The 27,978-nt window shown below is 40.0% G+C and overlaps 1 protein-coding gene across 1 annotated transcript in view; it reads right to left on the bottom strand.

Annotated features, from left to right (window-relative positions):
- kcnq1.2 (potassium voltage-gated channel, KQT-like subfamily, member 1.2) overlaps positions 1-27,978 on the bottom strand; it is a 140,359-nt gene that overhangs the window by 40,290 nt on the left and 72,091 nt on the right. The window contains exons 16-19 of the mRNA XM_060886275.1: positions 6,187-6,262; positions 5,531-5,625; positions 5,287-5,327; positions 3,549-3,610 (exon numbers count right to left, since the gene is read on the bottom strand). Of these exons, the coding sequence (XP_060742258.1) occupies positions 3,549-3,610; positions 5,287-5,327; positions 5,531-5,625; positions 6,187-6,262 (274 nt within the window). The remainder of the gene's footprint in view (positions 1-3,548; positions 3,611-5,286; positions 5,328-5,530; positions 5,626-6,186; positions 6,263-27,978) is intronic.

Here is a 27,978-nt window from a genome sequence, read left to right as displayed (position 1 = left end):
GCCCCCAAAATATGCAAAATCAAAAAAACTTTTTACAACATGGACATGTGACATCAAAACCCTCAAAACAATGAAGGGAACTTCCTCACGTGTATTCTGATGATGTCACGTGACGTCACGTGATGTCACGTGAAAATAAATAAAAATTTGCACAACATGGGCATGTGACATATCTAAACAATCATCCCAATGTGGGGAACTTCCTCAGGAGTATTTGGATGATGTCACATGCTTGTCTCCGCTTACCTCCAAATGTTTTGGCAACCTAACTTTCTGTCCACTTGCCTCCAAAAGCAACACTAATCCTTATGTCCACTTGCCTCCAAAAAGCACCATCCGTGTCGAATTCTTGCATCGTCAAAGCCAACATCAAAGTTTGTCACGACGAACTTTACAAATTTACTTCCATTTTATGGAATTATTTGTATTATTAATTTCATTTCAGTTATTTTCATTTAATTTTAATCTTATTTTAATTTTTGGTTTTATTCTACTTTTTTAAACCCCCTGTTCTATTTGATTATAGCTTTATAATACGTACAAACGTCATAATAAATAAATAAATAAATGAACAAACATAATTGGTTTGCGATTTTACATACATTACAAAAAAAAAGAATATTTACTACTCATTTATGGTAAATAAGGTGAACCTTAATCCTGGAGTAGGGTTAAACATTTTCCTACTCCTTTCTGACTTACCCTTGTATCACTTTATACTCGTGTATATTTGTGCCATTTTAGATTTGCTCAACTTCAAAAGTCAACTCTTTTCATTTTATGTAGCAATGTGCAATAAAGTGACGCTGCATCACGTTAAACAACCCATACGTCCATCTTCCAGACCATCTTGTGGTCCGGTGTTTGCTGACTATCATTTACATTATCATGGTAAACCAAGACACTGACTATAACCATCACCGAGCACCACAAGTGTCATTACTTGCCAGTCGCCGTTTCCCATTTCTAGGTTTGCTTTTAGTGTTGCCTTCCATTTCCAGATGTGGCATTAAAGGATTTGGAAGACTGATATCTGATCTCCAGATCTGCTTTTGATTCCACAATCCTAATGCAACTCTGTGCAACTCTGAGCAAGGTATTAAACCAGTTTGTTTCCAAAATGGGTTTTGTGTTTCATCAACATAACCAAACGCTTATGGGTCACTACGTATACAGTACGGGGTTAAAACATATGTTTCTTCGCAAAATGCATTAGTGATTCGTCTGTTCTTTAATGAAGAGCAACATAACCTAACATAATTAAATCTCACTGCCTAAGGTCTGTATCTATATACTGTATATACAGTCGTATGCAAAAGTTTAGGAACCCCTGACAATTTCCATGATATTCATTTATAAATATTTGGGTGTTTGGATCAGCAATTTCATTTTAATCTATCAAATAACTGAAGACAGTCCCAAAACACTGCTCAAATTCTACTCAGGCATTTATGCAGAGGAACAAGTACAATATTCTGGAATGGCCATCCCAGTCCCCAGTATCACTGAACATCTGTGGGGTGATTTGAAGCGGGCTGTCCGTGCTCGGCAATCATCAAACCTAGCTGAACTGGAGATGTTTTGTAAGGAGGAACGGTCCAAAATACATTCATCCAGAATCCAGACACTCATTACAGGCTATAGGAAGCGTACTAGAGGCTGTTATTTCTGCTAAAGGAGGCTCTACTAAATATTGATGTGATTTTTCTGTTGGGGTGCCCAAATTTATGCACCATCTAATTTCGTTTTTGATGCATATTGCACATTTGCTGTTAATCCAATAAACCTCATTTCACTACTGAAATATTACTTTAGTGTCCTTCAGTTATTTGATGGATCAAAATGAAATTGCTGATCCAAACACCCAAATATTTATAAATGAAAATCATGGAAATTGTCAGGGGTTCCTAAACTTTTGCATACGACTGTTTAGACAAGGAAGAGGGACCTGAATGGGTCGCTAACCTGTCGTAGGGTACGATCTTGAGCACACACAATGCAATTAAGAAATACCAGTTAGCCAAAAACGCATGTCTTTGGACTGAAGGAAGAAACCAGAGAGCCCTGAGGAAACCCCATTAAAAGTTTATGCATGCTTGCTTTTCTATTTAAATACATTTTTTAAATGATATATTTTTTTAAAATATTATTTATTTAATAATGTACACTTAGCCAAAAGCCAAGTGATATCTTTAATCCCATGGGATTCTGTTGGTGTGTATATTGAGATATTGTTTCTTATAAGAACAAGATTATTTTGTTTATCTTGATGTGTATTTATAGACTGTAATTTCTGACTTGTGACTATAAAAAAAGTATATTCTGGAATAAAACGTGTAATATAAAGAAAACAACAACAACAAAAAAACGTTCTTATGTTGGTTGGACTGCAGAAGGCACCGTAAAGATATCAGACTGCTCTGAAAACACTAAGACTGTGTGTGTGTGTGTGTGTGTGTGTGTGTGTCTGTGTCTGTGTGTGTCTAAGAGAGAGATGTGTCTCAATGAGCCAGTCAAAATACAGGGTGTGGATATTATCTGTATCTGAGTATCAGAGAGGAAGAGAGGAAGATACAGAAGAACATTCAGTTATCAGAACCAGTTATCAGCAGAAGCTTAGTTTGCTGATAGGGAGGGAGAGAGGGGGGGGGGGGGGAGTGAGAGAGAGAGAGAGAGAGAGAGAGAGAGAGAGAGGGGGAGAGAGAGTGAGAGAGAGAAAGAGTGAGAGAGAGAAAAAGAGAATGAGAGGGAGAGAGAAAGAGAAAGAGAGAGGACAAACGAGAGAGAGTAAGAAAGAGCTAGAGAGAGAGCAAGAGAGTGTGAGAGAGAGAGAGAGAGAGAGAGAGAGAGAGAGAGAGCAAGAGAGAGGGGGGAGAGAGAGAGAAAGAGTGAGAGAGAGAAAATGAGAATGAGATGGAGAGAGAGAAAGAGAGAGAGGACAAAAGAGAGAGATTGAGAAAGAGCTAGAGAGAGAGCAAGAGAGCGAGAGAGAGAGAGAGAGAGAGAGAGAGAGAGAGAGAGAGAGAGAGAGAGAGAGAGAGAGAGAGAGCAAGAGAGAGGGGGGAGAGAGAGAGAAAGAGTGAGAGAGAGAAAGAGTGAAAGAGAGAAAAAGAGAATGAGAGGGAGAGAGAGTGAGAAAGAGCTAGAGAGAGAGCAAGAGAGTGAGAGAGAGAGAGAGAGAGAGAGAGAGAGAGAGAGAGAGAGAGAGAGAGAGAGAGAGAAAGAGCTAGAGAGAGAGCGAGAGAGAGAGAGAGAGAGAGAGAGAGAGAGAGAGGGGAGAGAGAGAGAGAGCGAGTGAGAGAGAGAAAAAGAGAATGAGAGGGAGAGAGAGTGAGAAAGAGCTAGAGAGAGAGCAAGAGAGTGAGAGAGAGAGAGAGAGAGAGAGAGAGAGAGAGAGAGAGAGAGAGTAAGAAAGAGCTAGAGAGAGAGCTAGAGAGAGAGAGAGCGCAAGAGAGCGAGAGAGAGAGAGAGCAAGAGAGAGAGAGAGAGAGAGAGAGAGAGAGAGAGAGAGAGAGAGAGAGAGAGAGAGAGAGAGAGCAAACACTCACCCTCTCTTCCAGTCTGATCAGCCTGGCTCCAACAGTGTAGAACTCCTTGTCAACACCTTTTTCTTTATATAAAAAAAGAAGAAAAAATAAAACACAATTGGATTTACAAACACCATCTGAAATTGTCTTATACTGGAAACAGGTTAAAAAAAATAATAATTAAAAAAGTATTCACGCATTTGAATGCATATATTCACTTAAAATATACACACAATATCTTCTGAGCAATTATACATCTCGTTTATGTTATTTAGCAAATGAAGCTAGCATAGTGCTAGCAGCAGCCTCCTGGACCAGGTCATGTGACTCATGTCACCAAACTTGGATCAATGATAATAAGATGAAAAGTTTTACTCATGCCCTTTACATGATGCCAAAGAGAACACATCTTATGTGTTTGAAATGTTTAATCATTTAATCATGTTTGATCATTACCTTCTTCCACATCAGTCTCAAAAACTCCGTCCTGTGTTTTTTTCTGTTCACGTAAAGACTGTAGAAGTTTCTGCTCAATTCTAATAGTAAATGTGTCCAAAGGATGAACGTTAGAAGATTTAAGGGTCGAGGTTTGTTATTTGTCACATACAATTTGCCCCACGGTGCAAGAATAAACAAAAAAATAAATAAAAATAGAATATAATAAAGTACGAAAAATAGAATATATTCATTCATTCATTCATTCATCTTCTACCGCTTATCCGAACTACCTCGGGTCACGGGGAGCATCAAGGGCATCAAGGCGGGATACACGGGCATCAAGGCAGGATACACCCTGGACGGAGTGCCAACCCATCACAGGGCACACTACCTCAATCAACCTACCATGCATGTCTTTGGACCGGGGAGGAAACCGGAGTACCCGGAGGAAACCCCCGGGCCACCATGCCCCCCTAAATAGAATATAGAATATTATTAATAACATTTAGGGGGGCACGGTGGCTTAGTGGTTAGCACGTTCGCCTCACACCTCCCGTGCCTCTGGGGTTTCCTCCGGGTACTCCGGTTTCCTCCCCCGGTCCAAAGACATGCATGGTAGGTTGATTGGCATCTCTGGAAAATTGTCCGTAGTGTGTGATTGCGTGAGTGAATGAGAGTGTGTGTGTGTGCCCTGCGATGGGTTGGCACTCCGTCCAGGGTGTATCCTGCCTTGATGCCCGATGACACCTGAGATAGACACAGGCTCCCCGTGACCCGAGGTAGTTCGGATAAGCGGTAGAAAATGAGTGAGTGAGAGTAATAACATTTATAAAAATGAATTAACGCTTAATATTCAATAAATATTACTAACACTTAATAATAAACAAAGTAAAAATATATAGTATGGGGGGGGCAGCAAAATGAAGCATTCCTTTAACTCTTAACAATCATAAAACTCCTTTTTTTGTATATACGTTCAATTTCTTTGCGTAAATCACAGACGTTCTGTTTAGAAATATTTATGCTACGTTTTATCGTAGATTTTATGCTACAGCTAATGTAGAATCATGCTGCTTGTTATTTCTAAATAAATACAGCGGTAAAACAGATGCCTTTAGGTGAGGTGTACCTTTAACCACAACAGATCACATTGTTAAGTCATTCGGCCAGAAGGTGTTTGGCCACGTAAAAGTGCTTGCTGTCGCAGAAAGGCTCCATACATTATGCATTGTCCATAGTCTGCATAGACAATATATGGATGTCTGTTAAGCTTTATTGACCCTTTTAAGGCCGGGGAGGACGGCGTAATAACGACACGTACCTGGCAGGAACATTCCTGGCTTTCCCAATGTGTGATCCATCCTAAGAAAGAAAGAAAAAAAAAAGCAGGAAACAACGAAAAATGCATGGATTGTTTCAGCCCTTTAAAACCCCTTAACACCCGTCAACACCCCCCCCTCTTCCTTTTCCCAGCCATACAATTAAACAGAAAGATGAAAAACAAAAGCAACAAAGCACAAGCTTCAGGGGAGATGTTGTTATCGTCGTCGTTCTTGTTGTCTCACCGTCTCTGGAGCTCTTTAATGCGAACCATCATGTTCAGGTGGCCCTGGGAATACTGCTCGATCACGTCTCGCACGTCGTAGGGTTTCCTTGCTTGCTGCCCAGTGCGGAGACAAAGGGGGGGTAAAAAAATAGCAGGGATAAAAACTAGTGTCCCTCTGGGCCTCTGACTTCCATGCTTTGTTACCATGACAGTGTTATTCAACAAGTTAACTAGAAAGTGGTTAAGTGGCAAAAAAAAAAAACAATGTGAGGTGGGTTTATAGATTACTTGCTGTGTGAACAATACACACTGCAATCCACAACTTCCCGCAGTGTTTGATGATGTGTAGTGAAACGCAATGCTATGATCACAGATACTCAGAGGGACTCTGAGAGACAAAGCAACCGGAGATTGTTCACATGCCGACTTCCGGCAACATGATCGACAGGGACGGCTGATGATAAAATGTGGGCGTGTCTTCGAGTGGAATGGTATCAGTTCCACGGATTATTAACCGTTATCACTACGGCAGCGAGTGATGAGCAATGAACGCCTACTGAATGACTTTATAGCACAGTGACTGGTGACATGCAGCGATAAAAGCACTGAATGTGTGAAATTAGCTGAAGAATAAAAATATGACTTTAATACGCAGATATGAAGAAGATCCTGTACCTGAAATTTCCGTCTAGCTACAAAATACTGCATCCTCCTTATGACCTTGATTGCAGATCGATGTGCATGAGTGAGTCTGGAGAAAACAAACACACACACACATACACGTACACACATACACGTACACACACACACACACACACACACACACACACACACACACACACACACACACACACAGAGTTACTTTAATGTCTCTTTCCTGCCAAAGTAAGGTAGTTCTGCAGACTTCTTTAAAAAGTATATAACATCAGCTTGTGGTGAAATCAATTGTACATTAATGACGTACAAGAATCACGTTCTGGGGCCACAAAGCTGCCACTGCTGGGCCCCTGAGCAAGGTCCTTACCCCTCAATTGCTCAGCTATATAAATGAGATAAATGTCATTGTTCAAAATCCCACATATATATTTCAAGAGCTCATTTCTGCATGTTCTATTTATAGTATATGATAAAAGTATACTATGATTTTTTTTAATCTTTTTTTTTTTTTGGTCTGATTCATACAGACATTTCTTTTATCAGTGACATTTCTCTTATCAGAAGTCTGGCTCAAAACATGTGATGTTTTGAAGTTTATCTCTGAATTTGAAATGTTGCGTTTGTCCTCCGAGAAGGCTGAAAGGAAAAAAGAAAAGAAACAAGGAAAATAAAAGGGCAGTGACGGTGAAGAAAAATAGGTCAGGTTCAAAGGAGGATTGTCATATCTGTCTGATCGTGCACAAACAAAATCGTACGTCACAAACGTCTGGCTCAGGAATGCAGGCACGCCTGATGTTCTCTCACACACACACACACACACACACATGCACATAAACAATGTCAATCCATAAAATGTCCTTTACCACAAAAGACAAACCACATATTTGCATGTCTCAGGTCATTTCTTTCTAGATAAGCCACTGTGTGTTGTTGTTCAGATGAACTACACAACACAAATCAACTCCATGTGCCGCAGGGTTTTGTGAGGCTCCGCCAGGACATTCGTTTGTTTTGATTGCTGGTCTCCCTCCATCTTCATCCTGCTCCTTTTGTGGCGTCAGCAGTCAGAGTGGAGCTCTTAATTAGAGAAGAGACGCAAGCTACAAAAGCAACAAGCGGACCAACTCACACACACACACACACACACACACACACACACACACACACATGACACACGAATGCACATCAAAGAGAATCTTCTAACTTCTGTCCTCCCCCTTTTCCTATTTTGTCTCATTCCCCCATTATGTCATTCTTGTTCTGTCTTTTTGTTAATCAGATACATGAAAATATTTTTTTCCCCTCTCCCTGTATCTGTATTGAGGAAGTGTATGAAAACTGCGCATAATTGGAAAACACGTGTCCCTAAAACATATGCTGTTAAATCCAAAGTCTCTGTCCTCCTGTTTGATCCACACACATGGAGCACAGGCTTCATTCAAAAAGGAACGTCTGCTATCCGAGCCTGCGTACACGATGTTCTCGCACCGCTGTCAACTCGCGGTCCGTAGCGCATCTACATTGCCACATGGACTTGCTTTTGTTCATGATAAGATCCTAGTTTAACCAAAGTAATTAAAAAAAATAAATCGTTGTGTTTATTGTGTATTATTGTGTTTCTAAAGAATGAACTCAGCCTGGCAGCTGTACACAAGATCCTCACTTATCATATCTTACAAGTGTCTCTGCGATAAGACTGAATGCAAGGCCTGTCTTAGTTACATGTTTTCCGACGTTTATTAGCGTTTTAATAAACTTTTACTATACTTCTTTTACTCGATTAACACTTAAGCGACATCTGAGTACACTATTAAATGAGTGAACACTTTTTATAACCCTGCAGGAGTTTATAATACATTAGAACTGCACTTTAGCGTCAATAAAAATCAACTTTGGAAATACTATAGAGTTTACTTTCACATTTACAGCATTTGGCAGACACCCTTATCCAGAGTGAATTACATTATCTAATTTTATTTTTAAAGCTGAGCAATTAAGGAATTGAGTTAAGGGCCTTGCTCAGGGGCCCAACAGTGGCAGCTTGGTGGACCTGGGATCAAACTCACAACTTTCCAATTAGTAGCCCAACACATTAACCACTAGGCTACCACATGCCCACGGTGGTAATTAAGAGTTACAGACGATAAGACAAAGAAACCTTGAGAGCAACCGGACTCAAAAGGATAAGAACTATATTAAGGAACTATATTATTAAATGTTAACTCTGACATTAACTCTGATATCTATTCTCTCTTCCATGTTACTAACTAAATATACCCTCGAGGACCAGACACTAGACCCACATGCTAATTGAGCTAATCCTAAGCCTAAATATAGCCCTAAAATGATCCCTATCCTACATCTACACCATAATTATTAGCTTGCGTATGTATAGAAAAGAGACAAGTGTTTTAAATCTACACTTATTAAGGCATCCAGCAGCTCCCTCAGTTCTGGAGAAATTGTAGAAAATTACTGCTTTATTTTCAAAGGTCGCTTGATGAGCATGTTGATCTGTAAGCTTTATATAACCGGGAAAGGAAACAGTCTGAGCTCCTAGTTATCATGTTATCAACTTCAAAGGTGTTTAGAAGGTTCCCAACCTTTTGAATACATATATATATATATAGGCCCTGGCCCTGGCAATAAAGTAGGCCATCAAAAATCTCAGCTTCTTCACCCTGGTTACTGACCATGTGCCGTTGCATTGCCTGGAATCAACTAACACAGAGCACTCCTTACTTGTGTGTATTTATAATGCTGTTATACAATAATATAACCACAGCATACCAGGAACACCCAACAATACCTGCTGTTTTGGAGAAGCTCTGACCCTGTCATATAGGTCTTAATATATTTCTTGTTAAAGGTGCGGTGCACGATGTTTGAAAAATGCTTCAGAAAACTGAGTCGGGCCGACAAACAAAACAAACGTGTAGCCAATGAGCATAAAGGGGCTTGTCTTGTCAATATGCGGCGGAAAGAGTGTTCAGTGCTCATGTGCGACATTAGCAGAAAGCGATTGAAACACTGACATGGCGGATACCTGCCGTTACCTCTGCCTCGGGTTCTAGGTGTCGAACGTCGTCTTCCACATGAAATGGAGCTAAACCTTTCACGCTACAACACACAGTACTACAAAAACACATTTGTATTACCATAGTATTACTCATTGTGTTCATTTACTGATAAAAATGTCCCCTCGGCCAGCCGCCCCAGCAGGTTCCGCCATAATAGTTGCCTGGGTTACGTATGTTTGTGTGGGGCGGAGCTATCAAAACAGGGGTGACACCCATTTGGGTTAGGGGCGTGTTTGTTTTGGTGATTTCAGATGTCAACATTGGCTTTCAAACATCATGCACCGTACCTTTAAGTTATAGTGAAATGTATATTTAAATATTTAAAAAAAAAGGTGGATATTAATGCGTCTTTGTCAGAGGAAATAGTGGGTGTGTGTGTGTTATTGTTACAGTTAATGTATTTTTTTAGCATGTGTGTAAAAATCAAGAAAAGGAAATAGAGAAAGGAAATCAGCCTTGTGAGGAACAACATCAAAAGTACATCAAAAAGAGAAAGAAGTAAAAGAACAGGTGAAAGTGGGAGCTTATCAGGCCTGTATAAGTTTTGTCATCACACAAAACAAACACCCACACCCCACACACACTGCAGTCTCACAAACAGTCTCACAAAAAAGCAATACTGTGTGTTTGAACAGTGTGATAGTGTGTGCCATTTTATTATGATAAGGGTTCGGTGTCCTTTCGCTGAACACGCTTTGAGATCTCTAAGTGATTAGACTGCTGAAACAATACTGGCATCAAGACAGAATTCAGGTTACAGTGGAGAAAAGGGAGGGAGGTTTACAAGTACAACTAAGTCCCCTGTGGCTCTGAGTATACAATTACAGGTAAGAAAGACACACTGGGCCTCAGCCAAAGTGCCAGCGCTGGAGATCATGTTTCATATATTTGTCATTTAAAAATCAAATATGGAAAGGATATATTCAGACTGACAGAAAAATAAACCTATTCCTTTGCGCACATATTTTTTTTTGCTCTCTCTCCCACACACACACACACTTGTTACTTTTTAAACTTTCAGGACACTGAAAGAATATACTGTGCACAGGGGCAGCTAGTACAAATCTGCTAAAATGGCTAAGTCCCCCTCTCTTTGGTGTGTGTATGTTTATGTGTGTGTGTGTGTGTGTGTGGGGTGGTTATTAGGTTTAATTTTTGGTATATACATCATCGTATTTGCAGTTAACAATCGTTCAAACTTAAGATTCTTAAATTGTATTTCTGTTAATAATAATAATAATAATAATAATAATAATAATAATAATAATGCTTATAGAGAAACACTATAAAACTAGATTTGTAAAGTTCGTCGTGACAAACTTTGATGTTGGCTTTGACGGTGCAAGTATTCGCAAATGCCGGTGCTTTTTGGAGGCAAGTGGACATAAGGGTCAGTGTTACTTTTGGAGGCAAGTGGAGACGAGCATGTGACGCCATCCGAATTCTCTTGAGGAAGTTCCCCACATTGTGCTGTGTTTTGATATGTCACAAGTCCATGTTGTGCTAAATTTTGATTTTCACGTGACATCACGTTACATGACCAGAATACCCGTGAGGAAGTTCCCCTCATTGTTGTGAGTGTTTTGATATGTCACATGTCCATGTTGTAAAAAGTTTTTGGATTTTGCATTTATTGGGGGCGGGGCTGCGGGACAACCGGAAGGCCAGTCGGTACACCAATCACCCTAAAGGAGCTGGCCGAGTTTGGTGTAGATAGTTCGAAAGCTTGCCGAGTTATAAACCTCCAAAGTTTATAATGGGAGTCTATGGGAAAAAAGGCCACTTTGAGACCCGGTACCGGAAGTACCGGTACTCGGATCGCTTAGAAAAGTAAGAGCAACAAACCAGACCAGGGTCTACAACATATCCGAATTTGGTGCATGTGGCTCAAAAGCCCTAAGAGGAGTTACTCTTGATAAATGTTTGTCTAAGCTTAAATAGGAAAACAGAATGTTGGCTTCTACAAAGCTACATAAACTAGATTTGTAAAGTTCGTCACAACAAACTTTGATGTTGGCTTTGACGATGCAAGTATTCGCAAAGGCCGGTGCTTTTTGGTGGCGAGTGGACATAATGGTCAGTGTTCCTTTTGGAAGCAAGTAAACAGAAAGCTAGGGTGTCAAAACATTTGGAGGTAAGTGGAGACGAGCATGTGACATCATCAGAATGCATGTGAGGAAGTTCCCCTCATTGTTCTCAGTGTTTTGATATGTCACATGTCCATGTTGTAAAAAGTTTTTTGATTTTGCATATATTGGGGGTGGGGCTGCGGCACAACTGAAAGGCCAGTCGGTACACCAATTTAATAGTTTGTTCACAGTATCACCCTAAAGGAGCTGGCCGAGTTTGGTGTAGATAGTTTGAAAGCTTGCCGAGTTATAAACCTCCAAAGTTTATAATGGGAGTCTATGGGAAAAAAGGCCATTTTGAGACCCGGTACCGGAAGTACCGGTACTCGGATCGCTTAGAAAAGTAACAGCAACAAACTTCAGACCAGGGTCTACAACATAACCAAATTTGGTGCATGTGGCTCGAAAGCCCTAGGAGAAGTTTTAGTCTTGATAAATTTTTGTCTAAGCTTAAATAGGAAAACAGAATGTTGGCTTCTACAAAGCGACATAATAAAAAGAATGAGAATGTGAGCATGTGACCTAAACTGAACATAATCCAAACAGCCAATCAGTGTCAGCGGTGACAGATGATTACACGGAGTGACACACGCCGTACTTTGAGCTAATTACTGTGATGTTTCCGTTAACGTGTCATTATTAGCAAGCATAATCTGTATATAAACAAAGTAGATTATTTATCACGTTTTTATTAAAGTGCAGTTAAGGAGAAAGGTGAATGATAGACTAAACACATTTTGTCTAACCAAAGGACAGATGACAATTTAGTATTTTTTTTTTTTTTTTTTGAACAAAAGTGTTTACAGCTTTTCTGTCTACTGTGTTTTCTATTCAGAGTAAATGCAGCACGGACCCTATAGAGATTCTAAAGCTTGAACCACATGAGCTTAAAATGTACAAACCACAAATGTAGTTTCCTATCTTCCTTTAAGCGTGTGTGTGTGTGTGTGTGTGTGTGTGTGTGTGGGTGGGTGTAATATTTAACGCCTTTTTATTTTTTGATCGTTCGATTGCCTCCAAAAACAAATGGTCGGTTCCTTTTCTTTACATTTGTTTGTGAATCAGCTATTCTGAATTTCAAGCACGTATTTAATCTCATGTCTTGTCATGAGGGGTATATATTTAAAAAAAACTTATATTATACTTTTCTCTTTATATGTTAAAGGTTAAATATAAAGAGAATCAGCCATGACATTAAAACCACTGAAAGGTCAAGCGAATAACATTGATTATCTTGTTACAGTGGCACCAGACAAGAGGTGGGATATAACAGGCAGCAATTGAACCGTCAGATCTCCAAAGTGTAACGATCCGAGCGACGTTGACAACAGCGATGACAAATTGTGCTGGTTAGACGACCGGCTCAGAGCATTTATAAAACGACGTGTACCCAGTATTAGTGATTAGTGATTAGTAGTATTAGTGATTAGTGATTAGTGCAGTGATTAGTACCGATCAAAAGTGGACCTTGGTTTTGTGGAGTCCATACCTTGTTGGGTCAAAGCTGTTTTAGTGGAAAAAAGGGACCTTGACAATTTTAGGTGATGGTTTTAATGTTCAAGGTGGGGTCTCCGTTGTTTGAGAAATGCTTCATAAAACTGTGTTGGGCCACCAAACAAAACAAAAACAAAACTAACGTGTAGCCAATGAGCAGAAAGGGGCGGGTCTTGTCTATGTGGGCGGAGAGAGTGTTCAGTGCGCATGTGTGACATTAGAAGAAAGCGGTTTTAACATTGACATGGAGGATAAAAACAAAGAAAGTAAGCGAAGAAAGGCTTACGATAAGGCAAGAAGTAGGACGTGTTAATATAGGATCAGCTTTCCAGCGCTGGAGAGAACTGAACGTCGTCTTCCGCGTGAAACGGCGCTAAACCTTTCACGGTACAACACACAGTACTACAAAAACACATTCGTATTACCATAGTATTACTCATTGTGTTCATTTATTGATTAAAAATATACCCTCGGCCAGCCGCCCCAGCAGGTTCCGCCATAACAGTTGTCTGGGTTACGTATGTATGTGTGGGGCGGAGCTATCAAAACAGGGGTGGGACCCATTTGGGTTAGGGGCGTGTTTGTTTTGGTGATTTCACATGTCAACATTGGCTTTCAAACAACAGAGACCCCACCTTTAAGGCTGATAATGTATTTAAAGGAAAGAAAATAAAACAATCAACAAAAACATTTAAAAAATTTTAAATATATGTTTTCTTTTAGGGATAAAAAGTCAGCGAGTCACTAAGTGTTACTTTTTTTACTAAGTGTAAAAATACTGATGTCTAAAACAAACAAAAACTGTCATATTTGTCATATTTTTAAATGTTAGAAGTAGTTATACTTCTAAATCACAACAGACGTTCATATAATTCATGCTGTCAGCTGCCAATTACAAGCCAAGGTCTCCGTTTACCAGCATTTAGACTAACACACACTTCATACCACGGACACATATTCCTAAATCAGTCCTTGCTCAGTATGGAGTAAGAGCACAATTTTGCTGAGCCTGTGCTCATACACGCATACTTTACTGTCATATAAACATCTCCACTGCCCATGATGGTTATATGCATGAACTCAGAGTGATCTTTTTGTGTATGTGTGTGTGCATGTGTGTGTGTGTGTGTTAGACTTGCAATTGCATGACTAGAGAAATAAAGTCCAAAAGGAAAAAATAAGGGCAAGGAAAAAAGAAGAAAAATGATCCGAATGTATTTTTTCATGGGTAACAAGGACAGATTTGGGAAAAATGGCCTCTTTAGGGTTCCACTGTGACCTCGGCAAGGAGACGCCTCTGCCTCTGTGACCCTATGAACCGTGGCTGTATATAACTGTTGGAGACGTATTTTTGTACGACTGCATGCACATATATCCATTCTGTAGTCTAAAACAGGGTTACGTCACCGAACGATCCAGCAATCAATCTTTATTCAAAAGAAATGCAATAACATTTTGTTTTCTGGTCAAAATCTCTCGAGGAATATAAACAGCTCATTTTTACTTTACACGTTCTTACAGCATAAATAAATAAAAAAAAAAATAGAAATGAACACAACGTCAGCTTTAAAGCCTTGTTCACCGAACAGATCGCTGGCAAAACCAATGAATCCTACATCAGACTTTTCTTGATATAGAAAAAATAAAAAATAAAAAATTGATGGGATTTATGTAGATTTCTATACTAAAAATATCTGTATCTGCATTTGGATTTAAACCTGAATTGAACCTGAACCTTTATTCTTAAGTAATTAAACATGAACCCTATATGAAGCCTATAATATCAATGTGCCACCAGAAATCCTGTAAAAATCCAGAGGTAGAAACATCAGCATTGTCACGGTCTGCCATGCACTGTCAATTGTCTCCGAAAGTTCATTTAACTTCACAGTTGGTCCAAATCTAAAATGTTTATTTCATCCTGTGAGCAAAGTTCGAGCTATTATCTTTGTTTGTAACCACTTGCAGTACATTCAATCTAATTAATCCTTTTCCCTGAAATACAAACAAACTCGTAGTCTATCGTAAACCTCACCGACCAAGACCAAGCATTTCCAAAGGATGCTTTAATACATTTAAGTGCAACAGAATACGTTGAGGTTAATGTAAACTTCCTTTTGTCCTGTAAGCTTCATACTTGTCCCACTGCACTGCTGCATCCAAAGAGTCCCGGTCTAAACGCAGCTCTAATAATCTGGCAAGCTTTCTTGAAAATATTTAAACAAACATTGACCTCCTACCAGTATCTCTGTCCACTCTATCCAAAAAAACTTGTTCGCGTTCATATAAATGCAATGACGCATTTGCGTTCAGTTTCCTTGTGTGTATTTGTTGCCGTTTCAAAATGTACGAATGCATGAGTAAGAAATACAGACAGAAGTGAATAAAACAAGACAGACGGGACGATAGAGCAACGGAAAACATCGTTGGGTTGTGTAGAAATCAGAAATGGATGGATGTGCTCTCAAGGCTGGAAGACGAAGTCGGAACCCAGAGGGACGGAGCACATTGTAACAGGAGGAAAACAGAATGGTTTTGAGGGTGTGGAGCGTGACGATGTAACAGAATCGTTTAGCTATGCAGCGGGATGACAAGCTCTGATGGATGGATGCTGTGGAGAGCAGGAGGAAAATATTAAGTGTTTTTGCAGGCCAGGGGAGGAAGGTGTGTGGAGGTGTGTGCGGAAAGTGGGTCAACACTGAGCGTATGTGTGTGTGTGTGTGTGTGTTTTCAAGCCCATGTCTAAGCTAAGCAGTACCAGGCCAGTTGAGGTGAACTAAAGTTTGTTTGATAATGCTAGTCGAGTTTTGCAACTGTTCAGCTATGGTTTCAAATGTTCCAAATCAAGCAGAAGCTGTTTATAAAGTAAGGAGGATGTCAAGAGGGATGCACACTTTATGCACACTTTTATTTTTGTATTTTCTTTTTTAATTATTATTTAAAGGCATAAACATCATAAATGTAAACCTATACTTGGTATGACAATGTAAGGACCATGTGAATTGTAGTATGAATGTAAACGTAAAGAAGCTTTCAGGAGAAGCAATGACTCTGTTGGAGAGGTTGTTGGGCCATTATATCTCTGGCTCGACAGTTTTATTCCTGGTGTGTTGGGGGAGGGGGAGAGAGAGAGAGAAAGAGAGAGAGAGAGAGAGAGAGAGAGAGAGAGAATTAGAAAAGAAGGGAAAGTAATATGAGTAGCAGTAGTTTGATCGTACGCATGGAGTTTATTATGTTTTTTCCATCTCAGACACGTGTGTCAGCTTAATCAAGCTTTCAGCACGTTCCTCACACTGCTCCGGTGTGATCTTGTTTCTTATCAATAACTTTGTTGGCAAATGATTTTCCAGAGTTTTACGGGATTCTTAAATGGCCATTTCATTATATTAATGTTCTTAGGAGGAACATTCGAGGAACCACTTGACCTGTTTTATTTACAGTGTGAAATGGGGATGTGGTAGTTTAACCTAGTGGTTAAAGTGCTGGACTACCAATCAGAAGGTTGTGAGTTCGATTCCCATGTCCACCAGGCTGCCACTGCTGGGCCCTTGAGCAAGGCCCTTAACCCTCAATTGCTCAGTTGTATAAAATAAAAATGTAAGTTGCTCTGGATAAGGGCGTCTGCTAAATGCTGTAAATGTAAAATTGTATAAGAACTGCAGGGAGATGTTCACAGGAAAAGAACAGCATGATGCTAAAGGAGATTCTGACAAACATTTGCATTCATCCTGCCAACTAGTCCCAACACCTGCTACAGAAAACATCCCCCAAACCTTGTCACTTCATCATCCACCTTTCACTGATTTCTTTACACACCTTGGGTTCGGTCTTTCCCCAGTTTGACGTCTAACGTAACGCTTCCCATCGGACCCAAACTCTCATCACGTCACTAAAGATAACTTTGGATTAATTCTTCTCAGTCTAACCCATAACCCCGTAAAAGTGTTATGGTTTGATGGATGTTCTCTAATATCTACAGCGAGGATACTAATAAAGAAACTGGGAATATTTGTATGCTCAAAATAAATGAACTGAAGCCCAATGAATCGAGTTTAGCCGGTAGAAAAATACAGGGCTGTCAAGTGTCACGCATTGAGAGTGACAGTCACGCATTCTGGTCTTTTGTCACTTTCTCCCGCCACACATCGTATTTCTCACACAGTAGTGTTAATTTCGTCACCTATTTTTAATTTAGTCTTAGTCTTAGTCTTGTGCCAAATGTCCTTGTTAGTTTTAGTCATATTTAGTCATTCACATATCTTTTTTTGTTAGTCAAGTTTTAGTCGACTAAAAGTCTCATCATTTTAGTCTAGTTTTAGTCGAAAGAAAACTCAAGGTATCTAATGCCCCTTTTCCACCGAGGCAGTTTGAGTGCTGGTTCGGAGCCTAATTTAGAACCAGTTCTTTCTTTTTCGACAGCCAAAGCACCGGCTCTGAACCAGGAAAAGTGGTTCTTAAGTAGCACCAAAACGTTGCTGGTCTAGAATTAAGAACTGCTTGTGTCAGGGGCTGTGGGCGGGGCTGTGGGCGGGGCTACTGTTAGCGCATTTGATAATGTACCTTAAGTATACTAACGTTTAATACACTTTTACTTTACCGCAATATGATACATTATCAGCAGACATGATAGTAAGTAGCTACATGCTAAGGCTAACTTTTTTCTGTGTTAATGATAAAATAACGTTATGTACTTTCTCAATAACAACCTCCGTTTATACAGATTACATGGAGCTGCACGTACACGTTGGATGTGCTGCATTTGGATGCTAATGTAGGTTCACAAAGCCATGAGCATTAACAGTAAAGCAACATCCGCCATTGTTGATGTTGTGTTTGTGTTTGCCGCTGCTGTGCTAACGTTGCTGTGTAACGTGACACGTATACAGTGACGTCAGACTCGGCTCTGTGACGGCTCTCTAGCCGGTGGAAAGGCAAACCGGTTCTTAGAAGGTTCGTCAGTGGAACCAACTTTGAACCAGCACCAGTGTGAGCTCTGAACCAGCACCCGGTTCTTTTTGGTGGAAAAGGGGTATTAGTTACGTTTCAGTCGACTAAAAGTCTTTTAATTTTAGTCTAGTTTTAGTCAAAAAATTTTAGTCTTTTTTAAAATAACACATTATTACTGAGATTATTACTGATAAACATTTCAGTAAAAAAGTGTTTCACATATCAAACATTGGTTAAATGTCATAATTACCTGACAAAATACACTTGTTGAATGATTTTTGTTGAATGCAAATGTTAAACGTGTCTGGTTTTCAATGTCTGATTTAGGAGACAGATTCACAAATGATGAACCTGTTCTGAAGAGTATTTTATTTTAACCAACACAATTCAAAAGCTGGGGCCCAACAGACTCCGACTGACAACTTAAGTTACAAAGGTTTTTAAAACTGTTTTGGTTGCCTTGTGTCTCATGTTTCTGTTCAAATCAGAAATAAAATAAATATACAGTACTCAGAAAAACTGAAAAGAATAGGCCTACTTTACTGTGGGCCTAAAATACAACCTATTTACAGTCCGCAAATCACAAAAGTATCAGTGAGAAGTTGAGAACACTCATTTAAACAGTGCATACACTCGAACTTGACCGCACATCACATTTTTTACTTTATTGATACTGTTTTTAATCGTAATGCAAAGACCGGTCATCGGTACATAAGCTGTCATGTACAATAAAAGAGCTGCGCAGCGACAGGAAATATAATTTAACACAAAAAGCCTGACTAGACCAGGGGTGGACTTGCGCTCAGGAGTTGTTTTTTTTTTTGAGTGGCGTGAGGACGAAATCTTTCTACACACACACTAAACAGCGCGAAGCCGCGAACTCGTTCTGAATATTTTAAAGGCGTAACAGCTGATGAAAAAGCAGAGACAATTGTAGACGAAAATGAAGAGAGATTTTATCTTAGTTTTTATTTTATACAAAACATTTTCGTCTCGTCTTTTTTCGTCAACAATAATGCATGTTAATTTAGCCTTAGTCAGCGTTTTTGGACAGTGGTGCAGTCTCGTCATCGTCTCGTCTTAGTCATGAAAAAAAAAGGTTGTCGAGGAACATATTTTGTCTCGTCTCCTCTGACGAAATTAACACTATCACACAGAAAAACTTTTTGACTATTTATCATATATTTAATAAGCCGCAGCGCCCAAAACATATCAGTCCGCACCGCTGTCTCTATGAAACTGAGCAGGAATCAAGCTGCCCAAGCAAGCCCTGGAGTTCTTAGTCGAGCCTGACACTTATCAGCCAATCAAAAAAAGAGGCTACACAACAGCCAATCAGAAAATAGCACTATTGTATCTGGGTAAGATTTAACGCAACAACCAATGAAAATGTCTGGGCTTGTGCTGTTACAAATGATAAAGGAGTCCAAAAAGGCAACAAACACTTACAATAAACACCACCAGTTGTAATCTCTCTCTCTCTCTCTCTCTCTCTCTCTCTCTCTCACACACACACACACAGTCATGGGAACACACACACAGTCATTTTTTTGATTTCGTTCATGTCGAAACAGATGGATGATCGACAGGATTCAGGGATCTGCTTCGCATGAGAGTAGAGGAATCCGATTACTTTTTAGGCTCTCGTTACAGAGGGTTTCACGCTATGCATTTCATCACCAAGAAAATCAAACAAGCTTAAATATATTGGCGCCACTGTTCACACTACATAGGCGCTCGCACCAAGAATTCACCCAGATTGGGGGTGGAAGTTGTCAAGCCCTAAAATTAGCCTGCTGATTTTGGGAAATGGGGGTTAAAGTAGGTGGCTAAAATTTGGGCTTGTCAAGATGAGTAGTTGGTGTAGAGTATAGAATTTAATTTGAACATTAATACAAAGTTTTCAGTGCGTTTGTAAAAGGGTTTACGTCTTTTAAATGGTTGAGGGTTGCATTGCTACTTTTTGACCAGTATATAAATGCTGACTAGCGACTTTAAAAAAAAAGTGTCGCGGAGTCTTACGTGCTAGTTAACATCAAACCCAAGATTACATCGATAATCAGAAATCGACACAAATACATACATTCACTTGTAGAGATAATGTTATGTTTTGGGTTAAGTGATTACTTAGACATTACATTACATATTAGCACAAAACCGCACATGTCTTTCAGGGGTCTGGTGGAAAATCAGGCCCCAGGGAGCCATCGGTTTTTTCTTTCCGCTAAGGCTGCTGTTTGACCTCTGTCCTTAAGAGAGGATACCTTAACAGAAACAGTGTGGTTACTATTTAAGGGCCAAGACATGAGCAGTTCAGATGAGGTCTGATACAATGAAGACTGCCATAAGGACATGAAATACTTACGTCCAAAATTCTCCCGTAGACAAATCGGCATTGTATGTGCTTCTGAAAAAGAAGTTCGAGTAGCAGTGCAGGCCAGACGGTCCACTAAGATTTACAGCTATTAATAACCACTCACATCAAAAACAGAATTCAAGCTCATGCCAGGTTTTTTTTTTTTTTTTTTTGGACAGGTAAAATAAAAAATGTAACTCATAATAATATTATGAAGAGGCTTTAGCAGAAGCGTGACACATATTACATTCCTAGCGTATAAGATCACCAGCGAGTACGTTTAATTATATCTGGATAACCCTCAAGTCGTGTGCACTGATCTCCTGGGCTGACATTATTACAAGAATAAATTGCACACTCAAACTAAACACAGCTACGATAAAGCTTTGCGATGTGCACTTTTAGCTGTCCTTATAAGAGACCCCGTGGCTCTCTCAGGAAGTGCCCAGCTGTCTGTGTATCATCAGCGAAACTGAAGCTGTGCAGAATGGCAACAGGATATTAAACATTTCATCATATTTACACATGCTAACTGTTTACAGGAAGAACACTCTCGTCAAGACACGCTAACAGTAGTTATTTAAAGGGGTGGTAAAACATGATTTCACTTTTCTAACTTTAGCTAGTGTGTAATGTTCCTGTTTGAGCATAAACAACATCTGCAAAGTTACAACGTTCAAAGCTTTAAGCAAAGGGAGATATTTGCTTTTAAAGTATTCCATTTTTAAGGACTACAGCAAACGGCCGGTAAGGACTACATGACATTCCTCCAGGGTTGCTGACGTCACTAACCCCGATATTTACATAAACCCCTCCTCAGTGAATATTAAATGGGGGGGGGGGGCATTTTATATTGCTGTGGAGAAGAGTTGTTGTGGTATGGTTAGTAGGCTGGAGTGTCGTTGCCGCAATGCCGACGAAACGCTGTTATTTTCATCCAGAATGCAGGCCCACTTTGTTCAGCCTTCCTAGGGATGGGGAAGTTAGGGATCAATGGTTATAATTTATTTTTAACTCGGTCCCTCATAATTATTACCCAAATCTCGCTCTTTGTGCTGCACATTTTACGGAGGAAAGCTTCCGCAATCTTCGCGAGTTCAATGCAGGATTCGCCCAACGGCTTGTCCTGAAAGATGGAGCAGTTCCAACTTCGGGCTCAAATTGATATGGTATGATTGACGCCATTGTTTATAATACCACCAAAGCACAGACTACTGGTAAAGGTAAGGGGCGTGACGTTTCTGAAAAACGTGCACTAGGCGGTTAGTGAGTCACAACACACTGGGCCAGCTAACCAATCAAAGCTCGTTGCTATTTTTGAGGAATTGGATTCAAAGAACCCGGAAGCCATCAGACCGTTTTACAAGGAGGGACAGAGCAGTGTAGAATAAAGGTAAAATATATGAAAAATAATGCATTTTTTTTAAAAACGAAGCATGAACACATGTTACAGTGCACCCCACAAACACAATCAAGCCTTCGAAAAAACGTGTTTTACCACCCCTTTAACTATTTAGGATGTTCTGTAAAAGATTTCCCATATCTGTAGAAAAAAAAAAGATGTACATAAAAATACCTGAGCCGAATAAGAAAGCTTGACGTAAAATTAAACAAAAATTTAAACCGCTAAAACGTAATGTGACGCAGCGGGAAAAGCTCTACAACTTCAGCAATATCCCTTACATTTATAACTGGTTTGAACCTCAAAGTTTACACGAGACAAGCTAATTTCTTTTTTTTTTCTACCTGCCTGTGATATTCTTTAAGAAATATAATCGCTTCCATCTTTTTATGCTTCACAAAATATAAACAAACCAGTAGCCTCATGTAAACCACTGGGACCCGCATTTACAAAGGATGCTGCAACGCTAACTGCTGACATAGTCTTTGATTTTAATGTTTGCTTTTTTTTTTCTCACGTCCTTGGGATCCTAATCTCAAGTCTCAACCAGATACCCTGTAGAACTTTCTAGCAAACTTGCTATAAAAATTAAATGTGCACCATTTATTCGTGTCTGTACTTGTACCTGTTTAGGAACGCATCTGTTTACTCTGCACAATGTATAAATATACTGTTATATTCATATAATATACACTATATGTCTAAATGTATGTGGACACCTGGTCATCACACACATTTGCATTTACTTCTTAACCTAAACGCTTGCCGAGTTTTGGACGTGCACGTATCTTTAGAGCGTCTATTTATACTGTAGATTTATAATCTCCTTCAGTGGAATGAAGAGGCCTGAACTTCCTGCATGACAAAGCCCCTGTGCACAAAACAAGCACATGGTTTGTTAACAAAGAAATGGAAGAACTTGAGTGTTGCACTGCACTGATCCCCGACTCAACTGAGCACCTTTGAGATGAACTGGAACACCGACTGAACCCCAGACCTCTTCCCTCTTACGACATGAGTGTCTGATCTCACTAATGCTTTTGTAGATGGATGAAAACAAATCCCCACAGCAACGCTGCTCTTCTGTGAAGGCTTTCCACTAGATGTTGAAGAGTGGAGCTTATTATAACAGTAAACGGGAACTAAATCATGAACAGGATGTTCAGCAAGCAACTGTATAATTCCAAGGTCTGAACATATCATTTAACCACTATTTGTTGTTTAGAATGAGGTAAACCCTAATAGTTTCCTTTGGGTTCTCTAGTTTCCTCCCACTGTCCAAAAACATATCCATATTCTGGTTATACTTATGTTTTTGAATGCATGTCCTCATGGTGCCGTGTTATGGACTGGCATCCCATCCAGGGTGAATTCTTCTGCTTTGTGCCCAATGCTCCTGTGATTCGTCCAACGAACCCAGACCAGGATAAAGTGGTTACTGAAGATGTCTGAATGAAGGAATAAATCCTTATAGGATTTGCCTGTTTCTAACAAACACCATTTTAAATAAGTACAAACACACACACACACACACACACACATTTTTCTTTTTCTTTTGCTTTCCATGTAAAGACCATGGGGGGGCACGGTGGCTTAGTGGTTAGCACGTTCGCCTCACACCTCCAGGGTTGGGGGTTCGATTCCCACCTCCGCCTTATGTGTGTGGAGTTTGCATGTTCTCCCCGTGCCTTGGGGGTTTCCTCCGGGTACTCCGGTTTCCTCCCCTGGTCCAAAGACATGCATGGTAGGTTGATTGGCATCTCTGGAAAATTGTCCGTAGTGTGCGATTGCGTGAGAGAATGAGAGTGTGTGTGTGTGCCCTGTGATGGGTTGGCACTCCGTCCAGGGTGTATCCTGCCTTGATGCCCAATGACGCCTGAGATAGGCACAGGCCCCCCGTGACCCGAGGTAGTTCGGATAAGCGGTAGAAGATGAGAGTGAGTGAGTGTAAAAACCATTCACTGACAATTATTAATGAACATCAAGAAAATAGAAGAAAAAAAAAATGGACAAGGTCAAAAGTACCAAATGTTCCTGTCTGTTTGGAAAATTTAGTCTCTACCATTACACATAACACACAAACACACTCGGAAGCCATAATGGAGGTCGATTGTGCTTACTCTTCAACAGAAAAAACACAGTGTATAGAAGAATGCAAATGTTTAGGTTGTGGAAAAAGAAAATTACACAATGGTATGCGAAGACCAGTTCAGCTGCCCAGGTGAGCCATTGTCTGTGAAGAACAAGTAAACACAATAATTATAATGGGACTGGTGCTCAGCGCTGGCAGGAAGACTGACCCTTAATAACCCTTAATAATAATGACAGGATCATCAAGCCTGTAAGATAAGAGTGTTGGCTGCAGCTGTAAGACTTCTCTAAAAAAGCTATAAAAAACACTCATAGCTTTCAGAGCTTCAGAACGAAGGTAACTTTATTTCCTTGCAGTGATGAGCTGTGGCCATTCCAGCTGTTGGTGAGTTTCTACGGTAGAAGCAGCTGTGATAAAGAGAAGATAAAAGATAAAAAAAAATCTAAATTCCGGTATAATTTTTTAAAACAGATTTATTGCCGTTTGTAGATTAAACATTTTTAATCAAATTAAACAGCACCAACAACCGCTTGCTAAAATGCACAGACTATGAGTAAAGAATACACAACATAGTAAGAAGAAATGAGTCTGGGGCTGATTTTTTTCTTCTACTCCAGACTAGAAAGATTTATTAGAGAAAGTCAGGTCAGTTGAGTGAAACATCCTCCTTCATTTGCTCTCCATTTTGCTGATAATTTTCAGCCCACGTTGCTGACACATCCACTTATGCTTAGTAAGCTCTCACTGGGACCAAGCGATATGATACAGTACACTCCTGAACAAAATCTTAAGACCGTGGGAAACATTCCAAGTATTTGGTGTATCATAACCAGGTTGTAAGAACTGCTTCAAAATGTCAAAAGAAGAAAAAAGAGCAAGAGACAAAAAAAAAAACAACAAAAAAAAAAAACAGAGATTGGCAATTTATTGAAAACTGTCCAGCCTTCTGGATACAGTTGCATCAAACATGCCGAAACGAGTGTTTGAAGTTATCAACAAGAACGGTGGGGCTACTCACTACTGAGTACTGACACTTTTAGTTCTGTTGTAGGTATTTTTTGGGCTTAAACTTTTGATCAGTTGATGACCAGGCTGTTTGAGTGGGGAAGTCGTGGCCTAATGGTTAGAAAGTTTGACTCCTAACCCTAAGGTTGTGGGTTCGAGTCTTGGGCCGGCAATACATTTACATTTACATTTACAGCATTTAGCAGACACTCTTATCCAGAGTGACTTACATTTTTATTTCAGTTTATACACCTGAGCAATTGAGGGTTAAGGGCCTTGCTCAGGGGCCCTGCAGTGGCAACTTGGTGGGCCTGGGATTCGAACCAATGACCTTCCGATCAGTAGTCGAACACTTTACCACTGAGCTACCACCTCCCACTATTTAAAGATTTAAAGATTTAAAGATAATGTCAGTAAATTACCTTACTGTAATTTAACCAAACCCAAATTTCTGATAATGCCATTTAAAAAAAAATTAGACTAATAAAACGTCACTTCTTCACTGCAAACAGTCGGGCTTGCGAGTCACATGGAAACATGTCGCGGGAAGTCGTGGCCTAATGGTTAGAGAGTTTGACTCCTAACCCTAAGGTTGCGTGTTCGAGTCTCGGGCCGGCAATACCACGACTGAGGTGCCCTTGAGCAAGGCACCAACCACCCCCGAAACTGCTCCCCGGGCGCCGCAGCATAAATGGCTGCCCACTGCTCCGGGTGTGTGTTCACGGTGTGTGTGTGTGTGTTCACTGCTGTGTGTGTGCACTTTGGATAGTTTAAATGCAGAGAATGAATTCTGAGTATGGGTCACCGTACTTAGCCGTATGTCACGTCACTTTCAATTTTGAGTGTAAATGCAGTTTTCAATAAATCGCCTAATGTCTATTTTTTTTTGTCTCATGCTCTTGTTTCTTTGTTCGACATTTTAATGACGTACTTACAAGCTGGTTACAATCCACCAGTGCGAAGTGTGAATACTTGTAATATTATCCCTGGTCTTAAGATTTTGGAGTCATAGATTCAGGAGTGTATATTGCTCAACCAAACACCACAACTGGCAAGCAAACCTGAGAAATGTGAGGTTTAAGCTTTTTCATCTAATATCACAACCGGTTCCTGAATTTTTTTTGTGTTTAATAATCTAAAACAGGGATGTCAAACTGAGGCCCACGGAGTTCATATCAAATGTGCATTACAGCTGGCTAACAATCATACTACTGTTTTTTTTTTTATTCAAACATCTAATATCCACAATATTAAAATACATAAAAAACAATACGAAGTGTAGGTTAAAACATTCTCATGTCACCTGTCCATCATACTCACAGGTGAGGATGAACAGCAAAGCCAGACAGGTGAGCAAGGCAGAGCGCATCCAAGACATTTTAAAGCTATGCTACAAAGCTACAGAAGGAATCACACAAGAATACAAGTGAGGTCTGATGTGAGGTGTTAGGTGGAGTTTGTTTCCTCCCAGTAGGAATTCAGGAGATGGGAGGAGCACAGGACTTTTATCTCTGGAGGTTAAGACATCACGGTAATAACAGCAGTTTTCTATCGGAAGACACAAAGTTATGCTTTATGTTGCTGGGTTTGTTATGAAACGATATGCTGTCGTGTGATAGCACGGCAAGTAACTCTGCCGCTTCACAGCTAATTAGGGTGAGAATCACATCAACTCACATGAAGCAACATTCAGTCTGTGAAGTCTGAAAAAGGTGGAAAGGGAACTAACAATTAAAGCCAAACAATTAAATCCACTCATTCTCACTCACTCACTCATCCGAACTACCTCGGGTCACGGGGAGCCTGTGCCTATCTCAGGCGTCATCGGGCATCAAGGCAGGATACACCCTGGACGGAGTGCCAACCTGTCGCAGGGCACACACACACTCTCATTCACTCACGCAATCACACACACATGCTCTGCTAATACTACAAATCCCAGAATGCATTGCCACTGTATTGACGCGTAGTCACGAACAGCATGCGCCCCTCATTCTCTGTTGACAGTCGTTAACAACCGTACTACAGTCACATCGGGCAACTCCACCCTCCACAAAAATGGCCAAACGAAAGATGGACAATAGGAGCTTTCAAGACAAGTGGGAGGCAGATTATCTGTTCACGAATATAAAGGACAGACCTGTTTGTCTTGTAACGTTTGTCTTGGCTAACGTGTCTTTAACGAAAGAATATAACATAAGAAGACACGATGAAACGAAACATTATGAAACGCTATGAAACGAAACAGAGTGTAACAAACTGAGTTTGAATATATATTTTCTTTATGCACTTTTTCTGCTCCAAGGCATGAACTGTTTAATAGTCGAAAAGTTGGATTTTCATTGAATGAAACTATTATTTTCGGTTGTTTTGTTGTTGGTTTTGAAAACGATCCACTTCAAAAAGGAACTTAAAATGATCCAGTAAGAGGCATCATTTATTTATTTATTTATTTAAATAAGAGATGAACATCACTGATGTGTCTTATATTTTTGAAATTAAATTTGAAAAATATAAGACACATCAGTGGTGTTCATCTTTTATTTAAATAAATTTAAATTTGTCTCCGCCTTGTGTGTGTGGAGTTTGCATGTTCTCCCCGTGCCTCGGGGGTTTCCTCCGGGTACTCCGGTTTCCTCCCCCGGTCCAAAGACATGTATGGTAGGTTGATTGGCATCTCTGGAAAGATTGTCCGTAGTGTGTGAGTGTGTGAGTGAATGAGAGTGTGTGTGTGTGTGTGCCCTGCGATGGGTTGGCACTCCGTCCAGGGTGTATCCTGACTTGATGCCCGATGACGCCTGAGATGGCACTGGCACAGGCTCCCCGTGACCCGAGGTAGTTCGGATAAGCGGTAGAAAATTAATGAATGAATTTCTTACGTGTTTGTAATATCAAGCTCCGGTTGTTCCAAATCCTGTGTTCAAGCTAAACTAAAGTTTGTTTCCATATGAAAAAAGTTGAACATTACGTATCAGTTGCAGTTAATTTTTTCAATAAATATTCAGTTTGACCCGTGACTTTATCTCAGTTTTATATTTTGGCCCACTGTGGATTTGAGTTTGATCTAAAACATAATCTCAGGGTAAGACTTTTATTTTTTCCAAATAAAATACTATTTGCCAAGAACACCCATGGTTTAGCATGCAGAGGCTTCTCAAGTCTGCATCATTTTAAGAAGTATGAAACTGGAAACTTCGAGCCCATATGTGAACAGTTTCATTTCCATTTCCAAAATGTTGCTCTGTGCCCATTTCAGATGCAGATGAGTTTTACCCTTGTATATATTACATCCAAAAATGAATTAT

Source organism: Tachysurus vachellii, chromosome 14 (genome assembly GCF_030014155.1).
Source record: "Tachysurus vachellii isolate PV-2020 chromosome 14, HZAU_Pvac_v1, whole genome shotgun sequence".
Lineage (NCBI taxonomy): Eukaryota > Metazoa > Chordata > Actinopteri > Siluriformes > Bagridae > Tachysurus > Tachysurus vachellii.
This window is presented reverse-complemented; position numbering and strand designations above follow the sequence as displayed.